Source organism: Melozone crissalis, unplaced genomic scaffold (assembly GCF_028551555.1).
Source record: "Melozone crissalis strain CALT ecotype California unplaced genomic scaffold, PUWL_Pcris_2 ptg000153l_1, whole genome shotgun sequence".
Lineage (NCBI taxonomy): Eukaryota > Metazoa > Chordata > Aves > Passeriformes > Passerellidae > Melozone > Melozone crissalis.
In genome coordinates this window covers 347,716-363,115 of record NW_026535924.1, presented here as the reverse complement: position 1 = coordinate 363,115, position 15,400 = coordinate 347,716, and the positions used below count along the sequence as shown (strand labels likewise).

The following is a 15,400-nucleotide window of genomic DNA, read 5'->3' as shown; positions in this document are numbered from 1 at the left end:
AGCGGGCGTTGAGCTCCCCCCGCCCCCCGCCCGGTACCGGGACCCTCCCCGAGGCCACCGGGGCGGTACCGGCGGGGCGGACGCTCGCAGCATCCGCCGGGATTTTGGGGAGCAGCACCCGGGAAACGGCCGGGACGCACCGGGAGCGCCGGGAGCGCCGCCCCCCGGGCAGAGCTGCCCCCGCCCCGCGCGGCCCCGTCCCCGGAGCCGAGCCGAGCCCCGGGGCCGCCTCGTCCTTTGTGTGCGCCGGGGCACCGGGCACCGCCGGGAGCACCGGGAGCCGAGGCGGCGGGCGGTGATAGCGGGGAGCGGGAGCGGCCCCGGGGCCCGGGGAGCCCCCGGCGGCCCCCATGAAGGAACCGGACGCCATCAACTCCTTCGTGGGGCAGATCCCGCGGCACCTGGAGGAGAAGGACCTGAAACCGATTTTTGAGCAATTCGGCAAAATCTACGAGCTCACCGTCATCAAGGACAAGTACACCCGGACACTGCCACAAAGGTACCGGAACCGGCAACCACGGCAACCGGGGATGGGCAAAGGGAACGGGAACGGGCAGCGGGAATGGGGCAGGGGCAGCGCGGGCAGCGGGGGTGGGTGCGGGGCACGGGCACGGGGGTGTGGGGAGAGCCCCGGGATTCGGCCCCCGGTACCGGGAATGGGCCCCGGGTACCGGGATTAGCTCGGGGATATGGCCCCCGGTACCGGGATAGCCCCAGGATGTGGCTCCCCGTACTGAGAGCAGCCGCCGGTACCGGGAATGGCCTCGTGATGTGGCTCCCAGTACCGGGAACAGCTCCCAGCACCGGAATCAGCCCTGGGATTCGGGCCCCCCCGTAACGGGAACGGCCCCTGAAGCCAGGATCAGCCCCGGGAGATGGCCCCGGTACCGGGAGCGGCCTTGCAATACGGCTCCCGGTACTGGGAATAGCCCCAGGATGTGGCCCCCGGTACTGGGAACAGCCCCCAGCACCGGGAATAGCCCTGGGATACATCCCCGGTACCGGGGAGCAGCCCCGTGCCACGGCCTCCAGCACCAAGAACAGCTCCCGGTACCGGGAACAGCTCCTAGCACCGGCAATGGCCCTGTGATACAGCCCCGGTACCGGGAACAGCCCCGGGATGGGGTACCCGGGACTGGGAATGACCACCGGTACTGGGAACAGCTCCCGGTACCGGGAATGGCCCCAGGATACGGCCCCGGTACTGGGAACAGCCACTGGCACCGGGGATAGCACCATGATACGGCCTGGAGTACCGGGAACAGCCCCGGGTACAACCGAGGACACCAGGAACAGCCCCGGGTACAACCGAGGGGCACCGGGAACAGCCCCGGGTACAACCGAGGGCCTCGGTACCCGTAACAGCTCCCGGCAACCGGAACAGCCCCAGCTTGGGAACCACTCCAGATCCAACCTCCGGTACCGGGAACAACCCCACGAGCAGTACCGGTACAATCACAGGAACTGGGAACAGCCCCCAAAACAGCCCCTGGGTACAACCGAGGGCACCGGGAACAGCCCCCGGTACCGGGAACAGCCCCACAAACAGTACCTGTACAACCGAGGGCACTGGGAACTGAGAACGGCCCCCAAAACAGCCCCCGGTACCGGAAACAGCCCTGGGTACAACCGAGAGCACTGGGAACAGCCCCAGGAACAGCCCCAGTACAGCTGCAGGCCTTGAGCAACACCCACAGCTCAGCCTTCAGCCGCAGGCCCCGGGTACAACCCTGGGCACTGGGAACAGCCCCAGGAACAGCCGAGGGCACCAGGAACAGTCGCAGCCCCCAGCCCAGACGGGGTACCCTGTGTCAGGGTGTTGTACCCCGTGTGCTGGGGCTGTGGGGGTGTTGTGTCCGGCTGTTGTGGGGCTGGGTGCAGTGCAGGCTGTTGTTGGGCTGTTGCTGTTGTTGGGGTGTTCTTGGGCTGTTTTTTTGGGGTTTTGTGCTGGTTTTTTTGCTGTTCTTGGGGCTGTTGTTGTTGGGGTGTTGCTGTTGTTACTGGGGTGCTCTTGGGCTGTTTTTGTGCTGGGCTGTTGTTGCTGGGGTGTTGTTGTTAGGTGCTGTTGGGGTGTTGTTGTTTGAGTGTTGCTGGGGTGTTGTTGTTGGGTGTTGTTGGGGTGTGTTGTTGGGTGTTATTGGGGGAGTTGGGTGTGGTTGCTGTTGTGCCAGCTGTGTGCAGCAGTTCCAGGCCCTGCTAGGTGTTGTTTTGGGTGTTGGGGTGTCACGTGGGTGCCCCTCCAGGTGACACCCAGCCCTTGGGGTGTCCGGCTGTTGTGTCGGGTGTTGTTTTGGGGTGCCAGGCGGGTGTTGTGTGCCACGTGGTCACCCCATGGGTCCCTGTGAGGGTGACACTGGCTCTGGGTGATGCTGGGGGGTGTCTGGGTGTTGTTTTGGGGTTTCTGGGTGTCATTTTGGGATGTCCAGTTGTTGTTTTGGGGTGTTGTGTCTGTTTTTGGGGGTGTCACACGGTCACTGTGTGTCCCTGGGGGTGACACCGGCTCCGGGGCTCCCTGGGGATGGGGGTGACAGTGACAGGACCCTGCTGCCCACGCCGGGGGTGTCCCCAACACCCGGAGGGGGACTCTGAGCCCCCCAAACCCCCGGCACCAAAACTGGGGGGGTTTTCGAGGGGTCCTGGGTGTCCTCGGGGACCTCCAGGGGTCTTGGGGGGGTCACTGTGCCAAAATGTGGGGTCTGGGGGCTTTTGGGGGGGTTTGGGGTCTCTGTAGGGGGTGGTTGGGTGGTGTGAGGAGGGGTCTGGGGTCAGTGGGGGCTGTTTGGGATTTTTGGGGGTTATTTGGGGTCTCTGGGAGCCATTATGGGGCTGTGAGTGTTCTGGGGGGGGGGTCCCGCTATTTTTGGGGCTCTCTGGCCACTCCAGACCCTCTGTGTCACCTCGATCTGGGGGTGAGGACACCTCGGGGGTCCCCCTGACGCCCCCCGACCCCTTTTTTTCCCGCCAGGATGCGCCTTCCTGACCTACTGCGCCCGCGAGTCGGCCCTGAAGGCCCAGAGCGCCCTGCACGAGCAGAAAACCCTGCCGGGGGTGAGTGGGGGGCTTGGGGGACCCCCCCGAGGCACCCCCAAATCCCTCTGTGAGCCCCCAGCCCGGGACACCCCAAAATCCCCCATAAACCCCCTGAAAATAACAGTGAAACCCCAAAAATCGCAGTGAACCCCAAAAATTCGCACTGAAACCACCCAAAAATCACCCAGAAACCAACCAAAAACATCACCCTTAAATCCCCCAAAATCGCCCCCTAAAAATTACCCTGAAACCCCCCCCAAAATTGCTCGGAAACCCCCCAAAAATCAGCCCTTAAATGTCCCTGAAAATCACCACAAAACCCCTTAAAAATCAGCCCTAAATTCCCCCAAAATCACCCCTAAAATTACCCGGAAACCCTCCCAAAAATCGCCCTGAAACCCCTAAAAATTAACCTGAAATCCCCCCAAAATCACCCCCTAAAAATTACCCTGAAACTCCCCCAAATTCGCTCGGAAACCCCTCAAAAATCACCCTGAAATCCCCCAAAAATCACCACAAAACCGCTTTAAAAATCCCCCCAAAATCCCCCCCACACCCCCCCCATTTCAGGGACCACCCCCGTCCCCCACTACCGGAGCGATTTTTGGGGGGCCAGGGGCGCCCCCGACCATCCGTGGGGTGTTTAAATTAGCTCCGCTAATGAGGGCCGGGCCCTAATGAAGCGCGGCCGGGTGGGGCACGGAGACAACAAAGCCCCGAATTTTGGGGGGGGGGTCCTGAAATCCCGGTGCCCCCCACCCCTAATTAATTTTGGGGGGGTGGTCCCACCTCTCATCCCTCTCCCAAACTGATTTTGGGGGGGGTTTGAGATTTTCTGGGCGGGATAAAAGCCGGGGGGTTGGGGAGGGAATCTGGGGGTCCCTAAAGTGGGGAGGGGTCTCAGGGCGCGCCCCCCCCCGCGCGTGTCCCGCCAGGCCCGGGGGGGATTTGGCTTGGCCGGGATAATCCCGGATTTGGGGCCGTAAATCCGGGGGGATTTGGGCTGGGGGGGGGTTGGTTTGGATGGGGGGTTTTATTTTGGGGGGGGGGATTAAGGCCGCCCCGCCCCAGCAGCTGCGCTGGGAATTGGGGAGGGGGGCGTCACCCTCAGCGCTGCGCTGAGCACGGGGGGGGGGTCCCGGTGTGGTTTGTGGGGGGGGGTTTGGGGGCTTTGTTCGCCCCCCCCCTTTGTGCGTCCCCCCCCTCCTTTGGGTTGATCCAACGCGTGGGGAGGGGGGTGGGGGGGATTAGGGGGGGATTAACGCCCCCCGCCCCCCACCCGGGGGGGGCATTTCCAGCGCCATCTGGGGCTCATTGAGGGGGGGGGGGTTCGGGGGGGGGGGGGCACCTTCGCTTTCGGGCGGCGAAAGGAACGCGCGAGGGTCAGCCGGGGATGGGCCCGCCCCCAAATCATCCCTCCCCACCCCCCCCTGTCCGCAAAAAGCCCAAATTCCCCCCAAATCCCCCCAAAATGGGGCACGGCCGCCCCTCCCCCACACCCTGAGGGGTTTTTGGGGGGGGGGGGCGGGGTCACACCAGGCCTGGGGGGGGGGGGGGGGTCTCCTCCTCTTCCCCCCTCCCCAAATCTCCATCCCCGCCCCCCATCCCCATCCCCATCCCCGTCATTGTTTATCGCGAGCGCTGATGACGTCAGCGGCGTTGCCAGGCAACGGCGATGGGTAAATTGGGGATGAGTGGGCGGTTGCCATGGAGCGGAGCCGGCCGTTGCCATGGCAACCCGCGCATCTGCGCCCCTCCCCCTCCCCCCCCCCCGCCCCCGTTCCTCTGGGGGGTTCCGGGGGGGGGCGGGGAGGGGCGGGGTTGGGTCCATCCCCCCCCCCCCCAATTAACGCAGGGGGGGGAGGGGCGCTCATTAACGCGGCCCCCCCTCCCCCCCCCCCCGGGCTGCGGCTCCCGTTGCCAGGTAACGGGATGCAGGCCCGGCGTTGCCATGGCGACCCGAGCATCTAGTTGGGGGGGTTGGGACGCTCTGAGGGGGTGGGGGAAGGTGTGGGGGGGGTCTCAGGGGGGTCTCTGTGTGTCCCACACCCCCCCCTGTGTGTCCCCCCCCCCCCAGATGAACCGGCCCATCCAGGTGAAGCCGGCGGACAGTGAGAGCCGAGGAGGTACCGCCCCCAAAAACCCCAAAATCGTCCCAAAATCACCCCCAAATCACCCCCAAATCCCCCTAAAATCCCCGAGAATCTTCCCCTAAATTACCCTAAACTCACCCACACCACCCTGTCCCCAAACCCCGGTGTCCCCAAATTACCCCAAGGCCACCCCCCAGTGTGAGACCCGCAGAGCCACCCCACATCTGTCCCTGTCCCCTCTGGGGTGTCCCTCCATGTCCCTTTTCCAGGAGTTGTCACCCTCTTCCCATTCCCAATGTCCCCACCCCACCCCATCCTTCCTGCAGTGTCACACCCCTCTGCGTGGCACTGTCCTCCTGCCGGTGTCCCAATGCCAGTGGTGGTGTCGCTGTGCCTGTGTCCCGGTGCCATCCATGGTGTCCCTGTGCCCGTGTCCCACGCCCATGTCCCCATGGCCATCCCTACCCATGTCCCGATGCCACCTGCGATGTCCCAATGCCACTTGCAGTGTCCCCATGTCCCTGTCCCCATGCCCATGTCCCAGTGCCACTCGCCCCATGGCCACCATGGTCCTGCTGCCCATGTCCCAGTGCCCATGTCCCACTGCCAGTGTCTCAGCACCACCCACGGTGTCCCCATGCCCGTATCCCCATGGTGGTGTCCCCATGCCCATGTCCCACTGCCATGCAAGGTGTCCCGACGCCATCCACAGTGTCCTTGTTCCCATGTCCCCCTGCCCGTGTCCCAGTGCCACCCGCGGTGTCCCCGTGTCCCTGTCCCCGTGCCCATGTCCCGATGTCACCCGTGGTGTCCCCATGGCTGTGTCCCCCTGCCCATGTCCTGATGCCACCTGCGGTGTCCCCATGCCCCTGTCCCCATGCCCATGTCCCACTGCCATGCAAGGTGTCCCAATGCCACCCGCAGTGTCCTTGTTCCCATGTCCCCCTGCCCATGTCCCAATGCCACCATGGTGCCCCTGTGTCCCTGTCCCCCTGCCCGTGTCCCAGTGCCACCCAGTGCCACCCGCGGTGTCCCCATGCCCCTGTCCCCGTGCCCATGTCCCAATGCCACCTGTGGTGTCCTGATGTCCCTGTCCCCCTGCCCATGTCCTGATGCCACCCGCGGTGTCCCCATGGCCGTGTCCCCCTGCCCATGTCCCAGTGCCACCCGCGGTGTCCCCATGGCCGTGTCCCCCTGCCCATGTCCCAGTGCCACCCGCGGTGTCCCCGTGCCCCTGTCCCCGTGCCCATGTCCCGATGTCACCGTGGCTGTCCCGCAGAGGACCGGAAGCTCTTTGTGGGGATGCTGAGCAAGCAGCAGGCGGACGAGGACGTGCGCAAGATGTTCGAGCCCTTCGGCACCATCGACGAGTGCACGGTGCTGCGCGGGCCCGACGGCACCAGCAAAGGTGGGGGGACACGGGGGGGACACGGGGGGGACACCCCGGGGCGGGCGGGATCACTTGGGGGTCCCGGGGGGTCCCACGGGGGTCACCGGGGCACTGGGACACGGCATGGGGACATGGGCACAGGGACAAGAGCACAGGGACAGCACAGGTGGCACTGGGACACGGCATGGGGACATGGCCATGGGGACATGGGCACAGGGACAAGAGCACAGGGACAGCACAGGTGGCACTGGGACACGGCATGGGGACATGGCCATGGGGACATGGGCACAGGGACAAGAGCACAGGGACAGCACAGGTGGCACTGGGACACGGCATGGGGACATGGCCATGGGGACATGGGCACAGGGACACCGTCATGAGGACACGGGCACGAGGGCACCAGCACAGGGACACTGCAGGTGGCATCAGGACTCTGCAGGTGGCACTGGGACATGGCACTGAGACACCTTAATGGGGACATGGGGACACTGTGGGTGGCACCAGGATATGGGCAGGGGGACACCATCATGGGGACATAGGCACGGGGATAAAGGCACAGGGACACTGCAGGTGGGACCAGGACACCATAGGTGGCACTGGGACACTGCACTGGCATTGGGACCTGGGCACTGGGACACGGGCATGGGGACACTGCAGGTGGCAGCAGGGCATAGGGAGATCTGTGGGGCAGGGATGGGGTTTATGGGGAGCACGGCAGGGATGGGGTTAATGGGGTTTGGGGGGTCCATGGTGTGATGGGGGTGCAGGGGTGGGGTGGGACCCCCAGAGCTCCCTGGGACTGCCATAGGGCTGATGTCCCCGATGTCCCCAATGTCCCCGATGTCCCCAATGTCCCCAATGTCCCCGATGTCCCCAGGCTGCGCCTTCGTCAAGTTCCAGAGCCACGCGGAGGCCCAGGCCGCCATCGCCGCCCTGCACGGGAGCCGCACGCTGCCGGTGAGGGACCGTGCTCAGCAATGTCACCTGTGGTGTCACCTTTGTCACCGTCCCTTTCATTGTCCCATCACTGTCCTCATCATCGCCCCCTGCGCTGTCACCTTCAGCATCCTCTTCATCGTGCCCTTTGTCATCCCCTTCATCATCCTCATCATTGTCCCCTTCATGGTCCCCTTCATCATTCCCTTTATTATCCTCATCCTTGACCCCTTCATGGTCCTCTTCATCATCCTCATCATGGTTGTCATCCCCATTGTCACCATTGTCATCCTCACCACTGTCCCCATCATCAACCCCATCCTCATCCTCTTCATCACCTCCACCATCATCCTCACCCCACTACAACCCAACCATCACTCCCATCACCGCTCCCACCACTGCCCCACCCCGTGTGACCCCGAATGGCCCCAACTGACCACGAGTGACCATGAGTGACCACAACTGACCACAACTGACCATGAGTGACCATGAGTGACCACAACTGACCGCGAGTGGCCGCCGTGTCCCCGCAGGGCGCCTCGTCCAGCCTGGTGGTGAAGTTTGCGGACACGGAGAAGGAGCGGGGGCTGCGGCGCATGCAGCAGGTGGCCAGCCAGCTGGGCATGTTCAGCCCCATCGCCCTCCAGTTCGGCGCCTACAGCGCCTACACGCAGGCGGTACGGGGCACTGGGGACACTGGGGACACTGGGGACACTGGGAACAATGGGGAGACTGGGAGGGACTGGGGACACTGAGGGGGATTGGGGATGCTGGGGGCACTGGGAGGGACTGGGGACACTGGGGGGATCAAAGGGAAGGGGGTGGAACCCCCCAAAATCCAGCCTGAGGTGGTTGGGGTGATTGGTGATGGGAGGATATGGACACTGAGGTGACATCCATGGGGACATGCTGGTCTCGGATGGGACACTGGGGTGACATCCATGGGGATGTGCTGGTCCTAGATGGGATACCAAGGTGACATCCATGGGGATGTGCTGGTCCCATGTCCTGGGGTGTTGGTGGCACTGGGGTGACATCCATGGGGACATGCTGGTCCTGGATGGGATACCGGGGTGACATCCATGGGGATGTGCTAGTCCCATGTCCTGGGGTGTTGGTGGCACTGGGGTGGGCTCCCAGCGTGGTGGTGGCACTGGGGTGGGCTCCCAGGGTCTTGGTGGCACCGGGGTGGGTTCCCGGGGTGTTGGTGGCTCCCGGGGCGGCGGTGGCCGCGGTGGCCGCGCGGTGCCAGGCGTGTCCCCACAGCTGATGCAGCAGCAGGCGGCCCTGGTGGCCGCGCACTCGGCCTACCTCAGCCCCATGGCCACCATGGCCGTCCAGATGCAGCACATGGGCACGGTCAACCCCAACGGGCTCATCGCCACCCCCCTGCCACCCTCCTCAGGTAACGGGGACAGGGGACAAGGGGACAGCGGGGAGGGCATGGGGGACACGGGGATGGGGGGCAGCAGGGATGGGGACAATGGGGAGGGACACTAGGGATGGGGACATTGGGATGGGGACATGGGGATGGGGATCACCAGGGGATGGGGGCACTGAGGATGGGGGCAGTAGGGAGGGGACACAGGAATGGGGACATTGGGGAGGGACACCAGGGATAGGGACACCATGGATGGGATGGGGACACCAGGGGTGGGATGGGGACACCAAGGATGGAACATGGGATAAATGGGGACATCATGGATGGGACGGGGACACCACAGATGGGACAGGGACACTCAACCACCACCAAACCCGTGTGAGGTTCCCCACCCTCCAGGGTCACAGTCCCGGTGTCCCGGTGGTGTTCCCCGTGGTGTCCCGGTGCTGTCCCTGTGCTGTCCCGGCGCTGTCCCGGTGCTGACCCGGCTCTGACCGTTTCTCCCCAGGAACCAGCACCCCCCCGGCCATGGCGGCCACCCCCGTCCCGGCCATCGCGGCCCCGCTGAGCGTCAACGGCTACAGCCCCGTGCCCGCGCAGCCCGCGGGACCCCCCGCCCCCGACGCCGTCTACGCCGGAGGGGTCCCCCCCTTCCCAGGTGCCCCCCGACCCCTCCCCAGCCCCCCGAGCCCCGCCGGGCCGCCCCCTAATCCCCCCTGTGCCCCCAGCCCAGAGCCCCGCGGCCCCCGGGGACCCCCTGCAGCAGGCGTACGCTGGCATGCAGCACTACACTGGTGCGTACTGGGGGCACTGGGAGGGACTGGGAGGGACTGGGGGGCACTGGGAGGGACTGGGAGGGGGTAGTGTGGCACTGGGAGGGCGCTGGGAGGGACTGAGGGGGCACTGGGAGGGGGGTGTGTGGTACTGGGAGGGACTGGGCGGTTGTTGTGTGGCATTGGGGGCACTGGGAGAACTGAGAAGGGCAATGGGGGAGCTCTTGATGGGACTGGGGGGAACTGGGAGGGCAGTGGGAGGAACTGGGGGTGTGCTGTGCAGTACTGGGGGGCACTGGGATGTTGTTGGGTGACACTGGGCAGGCACTGGGTGGGCACTGGGGTGGCACCAATGGCTTTGGGAAGGTGGTGTACAGCATTGGGGGCACTGGGGTGGCACTGGTGGCATTGGGAGGTGTTGTACAGCACTGGGGGCACTGAGGGGGCACTGGGGTGGCACTGGTGGCACCAATGTCCCCGGTGACCCCGTGCCCCCCATGCCCCCCGTGCCCCCAGCCGCGTACCCGGCCGCCTACGGGCTGGTGAGCCCGGCCTTCGCCCCCCCGGGACCCCTGCTCGCCCCCCCGCCCCCCCCACAGCAGCAGCAGCGTGAAGGTGAGACCCCCCCGGGACCCCCAAAACTCCCAGGACCCTCCAGGACCTCCCCCAAACTCCCCAGACCCCCAAAACTCCCTGGGACCCCTGAGATTCCCCCGGGACCCCCCCAAAAGAGTCCTTGTTGGGTTTGGGTTGAGAGTCCCGGTTTTGGGGTCCTGTGTCTCGTTTGGGTTGAGACCCCCAGTTTTGGGGTCCATGTCAGGTTTGGGTTGAGTGCCCCGGTTTTGGAGTCCCATGTCTGGTTTACATTGAGAGCCCTGGTTTTGGGGTCTGTGTTGGTTTTGGGTTGAGAGCCCCGATTTTGGGGTCCCATGTCCATTTTGGGTTTGCAGCCCTGGTCTTGGGGTCTATTCGGTTTTGGGTTGAGAGCTCTGGTTTTGGGGTCCCATGTCTGGTTTGGGTTGGCATCCCTGGTTTTAGGATCCTGTGTCAGGTTTGGGTTGAGAGCCCCAGTTTTGGGGTCTGTGTAGGTTTTGGGTTGAGAGCTGTGGTTTTGTGGTCCCATGCTGGGTTTGGGTTGAGAGCCTCGGTTTTGGGGTCTGTCAGTTTTGGGTTGGCAGCCCCGGTTTGGGGTCCCGTGTCCGGTTTGGTTTGGCAGCCCCAGTTTTGAGGTCCCGTGTCCGGTTTGGTTTGGCAGCCCCAGTTTTGGGGTCCCGTGTCCGGTTTGGTTTGGCAGCCCCGGTTTTGGGGTCCGGTCGGTTTTAGGTTGGCACCCCCAGTTTTAGGATCCTGTGTCCGGTTTAGTTTGGCAGCCCCAGTTTTGGGATCCCATGTCACTTTCGGGTTAAGACCCCCAGTTTTGGGGTCCTGTGTCCAGTTTGGTTTGGCAGCCCCGGTTTTGGGATCTATGTCCATTTTGGGTTGAAAGCCCGGGTTTTTTGGGGTCCCATGTTGGGTTTGGTTTGGCAGCCCCGGTTGTGGGGTCCGGTCGGTTTTGGGGACGCAGTCCCAGGTGTGACCCCGCTCCCTCCGCAGGCCCCGAGGGCTGTAACATCTTCATCTACCACCTGCCCCAGGAGTTCGCCGACACCGAGATCCTGCAGATGTTCCTCCCCTTCGGCAACGTCATCTCCGCCAAGGTCTTCGTGGACAGGGCCACCAACCAGAGCAAGTGCTTCGGTAGGGACACGGGGACAATGGGGACATCGGGGAAATTGGGGATAATGGGGACATTGGGGACATCAGGGACAACGGGGACATTGGGGGCAATGGGGACATTGGGGACAATGGGGACAATGGGGGCCTTGGGGACAATGGGGGCCTTGGGGATAATGGGGACACTGGGGACATTGGGGACAATGGGGACGTTGAGGATGTTGGTGACAATGGGGACATTGGGGACATTGGGGACAATAGGGATAATGGGATATGGGGGCACTGGGGACATGGGGACACAGGGACAGACGGACAATGGCGACATTGGGATGAGGGATATGTGGATACTGGAGACATTGGGGACGTTGGGATAGGGGGACACGGGGACAATGTTCCCAAATCCTCCATATCCTTCATGTCCTCCATGTCCCCATATCCCCATGATGTCCCCGTGTCCCCAATGTCCCCACACCCCATGATGTCCCCGTGTCCCCAATGTCCCCACACCCCCCCCGATGTCCCCGCAGGCTTCGTGAGCTTTGACAACCCCGCGAGCGCCCAGGCCGCCATCCAGGCCATGAACGGCTTCCAGATCGGGATGAAGCGGCTCAAGGTGCAGCTCAAGAGGCCCAAAGATGCCAACCGGCCCTACTGAGCCTGGTGAGACCCCCGGGACCCCCAGGACACCCCAGGGGCACCCTGGGACCCTCTGGGACACCCGGGGACACCCAGGAGCCCCCTGGGACATCCCTAGGACACCCCTTGGACATCCTGGAACCCTCTGGGACACCCTGAGACCGCCTGGGATCCCCTGGGACACCTCGAGGACATACCTGGGACACCCCCATGACACACCTGGGACTCCCTGGGACCCTCGGGGACACCCCCTGGGACACCCTGGGACTCCCTGAGACCCCCTGGAACCTCTCCAAGGATAGAAAACCCTCGGGGATCCCCTTGAGACCCCCCCCAGGACCTCCCCCCAGAACTTCCCTTGACCCCCCATGACCCCCTCCAGGCTAGGAACCCCCTGAGCCCCTAAAACTCCCCAGCTGGGGTGTCCCCCAATTGGGATTTGGGGTGTCCCAGGGTTTTGGGAGGGCAGGAAGTGCCCCGGGGGGGGATTTGGGGTGTCCCCCTGTTGGGATTTGAGGGGTCCTTGGGATTTTGGGGGGCTGGAAATGCCCGGGGGGGTTTTGGGGTGTCCCCCACTGGGATTTGGGGTGTCCCAGGGTTTTGGGAGGCTGGAAATGCCCAGGGGGGTATTTGAGGTGTCCCCCATAGGGATTTGGGGTGTCCCAGGGTTTTGGGGGGGCAGGAAGTGCCCCCCAAGCTCTGTTTAACCTCCCCATCCCCAAATTTTCCCTCCCCAGGTCCAGAGGCTCCGGAGCAGCACCTTTGGGTGCCCCCCCATTGCAGAGCAGCCCCCCCAAACCCAGCGGTGCCCAGGGGGGCGGGGGGGGGGGGCTCGGTCCTGCTGGGGGGGGGGCCCCAGACCCCCCCACGCTCAGGAAGGATGGACCCCCCCTCCAGGCCCCACCCGACCCCCCCAGTCCATCCCAGTCCAGCCCAGTGCAGGGTGCCAGTGCCCCCCCCACAGCAGCCACATCCACTCCGTTTTTGGGGGGGCCGTGCCCACCCTGGGGGACCCCAAAAGGACCCCCCCCCCCTCCCACCACCCCCCCCCCCCCCCCCAGGACCCTTCTTGGGGCTTTTCTCACCAAAAAGGACCAAAAGCAGCTCCAAACTGGGATGGGGGGGAGGGTCTCTGGCGGGGGGGGCGGTCCTGGGGGTTTTTGGGGGTCCCAAAGGGGGGGACACGGACCCCCCTCCCCCCCCCCCAATGTCCTCCCGGGGGCGCAGCGGGACCCCAACACTGCCACTGCCACCCGCTCCGCCCACAGCCTGCCTCAGTTTCCCCTCGGGATGGGCCAGCACTGGGATGGGATGGGCTGGGACTGGGATAAACTGGTACTGGGATGGGCTGATAATGGGATAGACTGGGAGTGGGATGGACTGGTACTGGGATAAACTGGCACTGGGATGGATTGGCACTGGGATGCTCCGTTACTGGGATGGACTGGGACTGGGATTGGCTGGCCCTGGGATGGATCAGCACTGGGATGGACTGGGATGGATCAGCACTGGGATGGATCAGCACTGGGATGGACTGGGATGGATCAGCACTGGGCTGTTCCATCACTCGGATGCTCTGGCACCAAGATGTTCCCACACCAGCGTGATCCCACACTGGGATGCTCCATACTGGGATGCTCCATACTGGGATGTTCCACACTGGGATGATCCCATACTGGGATGTTCCATACTGGGATGCTCCATACTGGGATGCTCCATACTGGGATGTTCCACACTGGGATGATCCCATACTGGGATGTTCCATACTGGGATGATCCCACACTGGGATGTTCCATACTGGGATGATCCCACACTGGGATGTTCCATACTGGGATGCTCCATACTGGGATGTTCCACACTGGGATGTTCCCATACTGGGATGTTCCATACTGGGATGCTCCATACTGGGATGCTCCATACTGGGATGTTCCCATACTGGGATGCTCCATACTGGGATGTTCCATACTGGGATGATCCCATACTGGGATGTTCCCATACTGGGATGCTCCATACTGGGATGTTCCACACTGGGATGCTCCAGCCCTGCTCTGGTCCAGCACTGGGATGTTCAGACACTGGGACCAGGATGCTCCGATACCAGAATGTTCCATCACGGGGATGCTCTGAGACTGGGATGATCCCACAGCTGGAGATCCCACACTGGAGTGATCCCACACTGGGATGTTCCCCATGGGGATGTTCCATACTGGGATGCTCCACACTGGGATGTTCCATACTGGGATGCTCCAGCCCCATTCTGGTCCAGCACTGGGATGATCCCATACTGGGATGTTCCACACTGGGATGTTCCATACTGGGATGTTCCACACTGGGATGTTCCACACTGGGATGTTCCAGCCCCGCTCTGGTCCAGCACTGGGCTGCTCCATACTGGGATGTTCTGACACTGGGATGCTCTGGGACCAGCATGCTCCGATACCAGAATGTTCCACCACGGGGATGCTCTGAGACTGGGATGATCCCACAGCAGAAGATCCCACAGGAGGAGATCCCACAGCAGGAGATCCCACAGCAGGACAAACCCACAACAGGAGATCCCACAGGAGAGGATCCCACAATGGGATGATCCCACAGCAGAGGATCCCAGAGCAGGACGCTCCAGGCCTGGGATGGTCCCACACCAGGATGCTCCAATCTGGAATGTTCCACCCTAAGGATGCTCCGTTACTGGGATGCCCAGAGGGATCCAGGACCGGAATTTTCCAACACCAGAACGTTCCATCAGATGCTCCAACATTGGAATGATCCAATCCCAGGATGGCCCACGGGACGCTTCAGCACCGGAATGCCCTGACCCCAGGATGTCCCCATTCTGAGATGTCTCCACACTTTTTGGGATGTCCCCATTCTGAGATGTCTCCACACTTTTTGGGATGTCCCCACTTTTGGGATGTCCCCAGCAGGAGCCAGATGGACACGGAGTGGCCGATCCCGGGAATTCCTGGGAACTCCAAACCAGCCAAACCCAGGGGACACCAGGGGACACCGGGAGCAGCCGGCATGGGGACATGGCCACCACCATGGACACGGACACGCGGCTCCAGCCCCGAATCCCAAACGATCCCAGATCCCAAATCCGGGGGGTGCCGGCCCCCACCAGCCAAACCGGGGCCGTGTCCAGCCCGGAGCCCCCCAGGACCCCCCAAACCCCAAAATCCCCAAATCAGTGCCCCCAGTGCCCCCCAAAAACCAGTGCCCCCAAACTGGGCCGGTGCCCCCAGCACCCCCAAACTGGGACAATTCTCCCCCAGCCCTCCCCAGGTGGGGTCGGTGCCACCCCAGCGCCCCCAAACTGGGTCAGGGCCCCCCCAATTCCCCCAGCTGGGTCAGGGCACCCCCAAACTGGGTCCAATGTCCCTCTGATCCCCCCCAAAATGGGTCCAATGCCCCCCCAGTTCCCCCCAAACTGGGTCAGGGCCCCCCCAGT

At 63.8% G+C, this 15,400-nt stretch overlaps 1 protein-coding gene and 1 long non-coding RNA gene across 2 annotated transcripts; one reads left to right on the top strand and one right to left on the bottom strand.

Moving 5' to 3' along the window:
* The first annotated feature begins 208 nt into the window (after positions 1–208).
* Positions 209–12,991, top strand: CELF3 (CUGBP Elav-like family member 3). The gene is given in 14 exon segments (XM_054293502.1): positions 209–485; positions 487–499; positions 2,966–3,048; positions 5,108–5,156; positions 6,403–6,531; positions 7,391–7,470; positions 7,983–8,126; positions 8,716–8,854; positions 9,339–9,488; positions 9,559–9,624; positions 10,120–10,218; positions 11,197–11,340; positions 11,844–11,976; positions 12,690–12,991. Coding segments are annotated over 13 exon segments (1,359 nt in total). The 5' UTR covers positions 209–350; the 3' UTR covers positions 11,972–11,976; positions 12,690–12,991.
* A 576-nt stretch (positions 12,992–13,567) lies between these two features.
* Positions 13,568–14,467, bottom strand: LOC128948736 (uncharacterized). Its single transcript, XR_008484153.1, has 3 exons — positions 14,222–14,467; positions 13,951–13,995; positions 13,568–13,826 (listed from the first exon to the last, which is right to left on the bottom strand). It is a non-coding gene; the product is annotated as an uncharacterized LOC128948736 (long non-coding RNA).
* Between the last annotated feature and the right edge of the window lie 933 nt (positions 14,468–15,400).